The sequence below is a fragment of the Ursus arctos genome, unplaced genomic scaffold (genome assembly GCF_023065955.2).
Source record: "Ursus arctos isolate Adak ecotype North America unplaced genomic scaffold, UrsArc2.0 scaffold_15, whole genome shotgun sequence".
In the NCBI taxonomy this organism is placed as follows: Eukaryota; Metazoa; Chordata; class Mammalia; order Carnivora; family Ursidae; genus Ursus; species Ursus arctos.
The window spans coordinates 59,815,000-59,821,267 of record NW_026622819.1 but is presented as its reverse complement, the minus strand read 5'-3'; the positions used below and the strand labels follow the sequence as shown (position 1 = coordinate 59,821,267).

The window sequence follows — 6,268 nt, the reverse complement described above, 5'->3', positions numbered from 1 at the left end:
GTCAGCCGCCCTTGGGAAGGAAGATGTGTCCCTAGTGAGGCTGGAGAATCAAGTTTCGTACCTCCCCACCCCCAGCCACTGCAACTTCTATTTAAAGAAAACAAAAAGTTTTACTCAGAAAGTGAGAACTGCAAATAAAAGTTAGCAATTGCTCTTGGATATTTCTCTGTGGAGACCAGCGTGGGTCGCCCCAATTTCGCTTTTGCCTGGATTTCCTCTCTTCGGCAACGCTAAGGCCTGTTTTAGAGCCAAGGGAAATTATTACCGGATTCACCGAGAGTAGAGGGAATGGAGAAGTCACTTCGTCCGAAAAGGGAGATTTTCTTTCCTCCCCTTTTCATGACACCTGACCCACAGGTCTATCTGTCAGTCCTGGGAACCATAGCCGAAAATAGGTGATAAATCTTAGGCTTTGTTTTGCAGAGGAAATGCCAGGGTTTTGTGGGTTTTTTTTTTTCTTCCTCTAGAACTATCTCTTAAACACACACACACACATACACACACAGCGATGATAATAATAATAATAATAAAAAAACCTAAAAACTAAAAACAGGGATCCCGGATGCAGCCTCGATGTCCCCCATTAAATATTTCAGGCGTCGGCTCACACTAATCTTTCAAACTGTCATCGCAAGCCGCCCGACCAGCCCATTCACTTAACAGCGCTCCCAGGACCCTCGCTCAGGGCTCTTTTGAATGAGACATTTAATTGAATCGGATGTGGCTCGTTTGCCAGACGTCACCGCCTAGGCGATAGGCATCCTTTCCCACTCCCCCCCAAAATCTTCAAAGGCGAGCTAGGCCCCCAAGCCTGGGTAGTTGAAGGCAATAACTAACATTGTCCAAAAGCATGGGGAGGAAGGGAGGAAGAGAGGCCACTGATCTGCAGGTCCGTCGTGGGAGAACGCGAATTCTCGAATTGGAGGTTTAGGAGGTGGGTAGATGAGAAGGGTTCCTAGGGCTTGAGAGCTCCACCCCCCGCCCCCCCCCCATACACGCACATTTGAAAAAGGCAGCTCTCCACAAACCCAGCTAACAATTCCAGAACTGCGCATAGACCCTGGCTAGAAAATTCGAAGCGAGATTCCGTGGCGAAGGCCCAGGCCTGGTGCTGGCGCCTGGCTCCAGCAGTCGGGGTCTGAGTGCTCTGAGCCTCCGGGAGAGCCGCGCAGTGGTCCACACTCCATCGCCCTAGCCCGGAGGCCACAGGTCCTAGAAGTATGGATTTGATGAGGGGCTGTAGAGGTCCTAGTGTTAGGCCCGTGCTTACTCGGGTTGCATCCTTCCCGGCGGCGCTGCCGGAAGGCTCGTAGTCCCGCCTGAGCACCCAAAGGTCCATGTTCAGGACAGACACCACCGTGTCCCTCTACTGTGTGCTTTTCCTTGGCACTTTGAGCGCGAATTACAGAGTTGCGGGCTGTGAGCTGCGGCCTTGGCTTGCCTTTGCCCGCCCCCCCCCCGCTCCCCGCGCACCTTTCTTCTAGTCCAAGCAATTCTTCCCTAGTCCCCAACTCATCTTCCACTAAGAACCGAGCCGTCCAAGTCTCCATTCTTAGCAAGGACCCGAGCCCCACCTGCACCTTCCCATCACAAACCTGGGTCGTGGCTTGTGAAAATCGAAGCTTTTCCCCTGACAAGCCTTGCCAACCCCAGGTATAGAGTAAGGAGGCGACCTTAACCTGGGGGCCATTCTACCTTCCTGGATCCTGAAACTACACAAAATAAACTGCCTCTCTGCAGTGTTCTGGGGGAGAGGGGATGGCCCAAGCTGTCATCAGATCTCCCAAGGGATCCAGAGGGGTGAGGGGGATCAGCACAGGATCTGCCCCGCAGCTCCATTTGTCTGACAGGAGATTCCCTACCTTACTGACCCCAGGGCTAAAAATTAACACCCGGTTGGCCTTGCCCTTCCCCGGAGCACCTGGATCAGCTGCCACCAGGTTCCCAACTAGGACCCAGCCCAGAGACCTCTGAGAAATCGGGCCAGGCTGGGCTCCAGGGAGCCCCACCTGCCTGAGAGCTAAACCTGGGCCACGCCAGTGGGCCTGGGGCCACAGAGGCCTGGAAGCCTTGCTACTAGGCAAAGGGGCAGGGGCAAGTGAGAGGCAGGAATGGTGGGTCCCAAAAAAGGATCAACTAAGCGGCTGGAAGCCAGGATGCCCTAGAAGACAGATCTCTTCTAGGAAGCTGAGCTTACTGGGTGGGATTCTGGATTTGTTTCATTATTAAGGGGAGGGTCATTTCTTTAAGAGGAGATTGATAGTGACTGACGCCCCCTGGAGTGTGTGTGTGTGTGTGTATAACTTGCACTACTATTATAGAAGGTGGCCACCCACCACCCCATAACCACCCACCTTGCCCCCAGGGCCTGGGCTGCTGGGGAAAGGGGGACTACCGGGGCAGGACTGGCCCTGTAAGTCAAGCCAAACAGGACCCCAAAATTGTCCAGAATCTCCCCCTCCTGTCATCACCCCAAAGCAAACCTTCTCCCCCATGCTTCTCTTCTTATACAAACTCTTCCTTGCATAAAAAAGCCTTTAAGACTCCTGGAAGTGACTCCCCTCCTCCAGATCCCACACCAATCCTTCACTCTCCCATTCTGCTTTAGGTGCTGAGGAAAATTTCTTCAAATCCCAGATCCACCCAGAGGCCAGATTTGGAGAAGAATCAGGTCCTTTCCCGGGTATGCTCTTCGATGGGGTTTTCAGGCTAGTACTATGGAGAAATGTCAGGCTGCAGGAGCAATGGGAGAGCCTTCCAAATGCCTCGCGGCCCCTTTAAAAAGCTGAACAGGATTTTTTTTTTTTTTTTTTGAGCCCTATGACTATATTAGGTGACACGAAACTGCTCATCGCTCCTGTCATCGGGGCCCCTGGCCCAATGGCAGGCTGAGTCCCCCTCCTCTGGCCTGGTCCCGCCTCTGCTGCCCCTTGTGCTCCGCACTACCTGCCGCCTGGCCACAACCCGAGCTGGAAGGCGGGTGCGCGGGCGGGCGGCGGGCACCATGCAGGGAGGCTGCCAAAGGCCGTGGGCAGCGCTGCTCTCTGCCGCCCACCTGGCGCTGTGAGACGCGCGCTGCCACCATGTTCCCCAGCCCTGCGCTCACGCCCACGCCGTTCTCGGTCAAAGACATCCTGAACCTGGAGCAGCAGCAGCGCAGCCTGGCTGCCGGGGAGCTCTCGGCGCGCCTGGAGGCCACGCTGGCGCCCGCCTCCTGCATGCTGGCCGCCTTCAAGCCCGAGGCCTACGCGGGGCCGGAGGCCGCCGCGCCCGCCCTGCCGGAGCTACGCGCCGAGCTGGGCCCCGCGCCCTCGCCCGCCAAGTGTGCTCCTGCCTTCCCAGGCGCCCCCGCCTTCTATCCGCGTGCCTATGGCGACCCCGACCCCGCCAAGGACCCTCGAGCTGATAAGAAAGGTGAGGAGGAAACACAAGCCCCTTCTCCCTCCTGGGGTCGCTTTTGTGTCCCCAACCGCCGCCGAGAAATTCTGGCCTGGGTGGAGGAGACGCGAGTGCCTGGGCGGAGGGCCGAACACAGGGGGCTCCGAGTGTGAGAAGCGAGGTCGTAGTCAGGGCCCCTGAGCCCCGCGTCCAATCGGAGGTTTAGAAGAAATGCTGGATTGAGACGATCAGAAACAAGAGAAATACAATTTTTTATTTGGCCTAACAAAGCCCCAGGAGGCAGCAGCCTTGCTCAACGAAGTTAGCGATCGGTTTGTAGTATAACAGATAACGAGATATTCTCTATATCAGGGTTTTGGGGTTTTTAAAAAATCCCTTTTGGATTTAAGGGTCTTTTTCAGGATCTGCCGAAAGCAGCTAAACAGAAGTTAAAATGCCACACGCCAGACAAACTTTTGCTCACAACTGGAGAAGGGTCCAGGACCTTCTCTATCCTACCCGTAACCCGGGTTTCTGGGGCTTTTCCTCCTTTGTGCCAGGACAGTGGAATCTGTGGGCACAAAGGCCTTGATTTAAAAACGAGATACTTCGGACTCTTGGGAACTGATTAGCAGCTGATTAGACGCTACCAGGGTCGAGGGGTTCTCTTCTGGAAAATAGAAAATGCTGCGCGACTCAAGTCTAGAGGCAATGGAGGAGAGGACCGCAGAAGGTGATGGGATCGTCGCACAAGCCAGCCCCGGGTTGGGGAGAGGGGAGAGGCGTGCGGGGCCGCAGAATGGGCACGTTGGGAAGACCCTGTCCCAACACAGGGTCCGCGCGAATCCGAGGTGGCAGGGTGCGCTGGGCGAAGGGCCGCCGTGAACCCAGAAGAGATCTTTCTAGCCTAGAAATGTTTGTCTAGGAGCAGAGGGAAGGCCTGGGGACAGCTGCCGGCGGGTCAATTCAATTGACCGCTACCAATTCGAATCCAACTCGAGTAGGCGGGCAGGGCAGGATCCGAGGCTGCCTGCCCACCCGCGGCTTCTTGGGCGCTGAACAAACCCCGTGGCGGCTGCGCGGGAGTCTTAAATCAGCAAACCAACACCTTGTGTTTCTTCAGGGTTCCATAATTTTGAGACAGTGTGACTGATCCTGGAGAGAGGCCTTGGTCTCCCTTCATTTAAATTCTCAAACCACTGTAGCCCTAATTTAATTCACCCCCGGGCATCATCCGGTTTTATTTTCTTTGCAGCCTGAAATCTTAAATCACTGCCCATCTCCCACACCAGAATCTGAACTCCCCGAGGGCACGGACCTCCCTTGTGTTAGGTTCTACAGTGCCTAGAGCCATGCTTGGCGTATAGTAAGCATTCAACAAATGCTAATTGACTGCAGGTTGGAAACAGAGCTGTCCGCGGCGCCCAGCTGGGCGCTCCAGGCAGCACGGGATGACACCCACTAGGGCTAATTACCCGCCAGGCGCTCCGCGGATCGGGCGGCTCTGACCTGACCGAGCGTCCCTCTGCCCCTCTGTTTCCGCGCAGAGCTGTGCTCACTGCAGAAGGCGGTGGAGCTGGAGAAGCCGGAGGCCGACGGCGCGGAGCGACCCCGGGCGCGACGGCGGAGGAAGCCGCGCGTGCTCTTCTCGCAGGCGCAGGTCTACGAGCTGGAGAGGCGCTTCAAGCAGCAGCGGTACCTGTCGGCGCCTGAGCGCGACCAGCTGGCCAGCGTGCTGAAGCTCACGTCCACGCAGGTTAAGATCTGGTTCCAGAACCGGCGCTACAAGTGCAAGCGGCAGCGGCAGGACCAGACTCTGGAGCTGGTGGGGCTGCCCCCGCCGCCGCCGCCGCCGGCCCGCAGGATCGCGGTGCCAGTGCTAGTGCGCGACGGCAAGCCCTGCCTAGGGGACTCGGCGCCCTACGCGCCAGCGTACGGTGTGGGCCTCAATGCCTACGGCTACAACGCCTACCCCGCCTACCCGGGTTACGGCAGCGCGGCCTGCAACCCTGGCTACAGCTGCGCCGCTGCTTACCCGGCCGGTCCGCCCCCGGCGCAGTCGGCTACGGCCGCCACCAACAACAACTTCGTGAACTTTGGCGTCGGGGACTTGAACGCGGTGCAGAGCTCCGGGATCCCGCAGGGCAACTCGGGAGTGTCCACGCTGCACGGTATCCGAGCCTGGTAGGGAAGGGCCCTACCTGGGGCGCCGCCACCGATCCCAGCTCTAGAGAGGGACACTGAGCCTCGGGGGAGGGAGGTTCCCTGACGTGTCTCCACGTCCCTTGGATCTCACATTCACTCCCGCAGGGGCCTCGGAGCTCTTTCCGTCCCAGGCGCCTTTGTCCCCAAGCGCGGGAGAGTTTGTGGCCGCGTTTACAGAGCTTGCGGCGATTGATCCCGCAGCCTGGTGCCTTAGCCGTCGCCCCCAGAGTGCCCTCCAAACGCTCACGGGCACCCCCAACCGGCTAAACATGGGCCAGTTGGGCCCAGGAGCCCGGGTGCACCTTTCTTCGAGCCTGGGCCCGGCGCCCGGGCCCTTGCTGCCTTGCCGCTGCCCACCCACCCGTATTTATGTTTTTACCTGTTGCTGTAAGAAATGGGGATCCCCTTCTCATTAAAGAGAGTGCGCTGATCCCGCCTGTGTCCTTCTTTCAGCTTGCGGCGCTTCAGAACTGCATTTGAGAAAGCAGAGCCGGGCTGCCGGCTGAGCCGCAGGTACAGGCATTCACTGAGCAAATCGGTAATAATAGTAATAAACTCGTCCCGGGTCCTTTGTTAGATACTTCCTGGCATTGTCTCACGTAATCTTCAATAACTTCCCCCCAAAGAGGTCCTATTTTAAAGTTTAGCAAACGGAGGCCTGCAGGGGCTTGATGACCTGCCCCTG

General features: G+C 57.4%; 1 protein-coding gene across 1 annotated transcript; it reads left to right on the top strand.

Annotated features, from left to right (window-relative positions):
* Positions 1 to 2,828: 2,828 nt before the first annotated feature.
* On the top strand, positions 2,829 to 6,008 carry NKX2-5 (NK2 homeobox 5). The gene is made up of 2 exons (XM_026510673.3): positions 2,829 to 3,414; positions 4,926 to 6,008. The coding sequence occupies exons 1-2, from the start codon at positions 3,084 to 3,086 to the stop codon at positions 5,564 to 5,566; spliced, it is 972 nt and encodes a 323-aa protein (XP_026366458.1). The 5' UTR covers positions 2,829 to 3,083; the 3' UTR covers positions 5,567 to 6,008.
* The last annotated feature ends 260 nt before the right edge of the window (positions 6,009 to 6,268 follow it).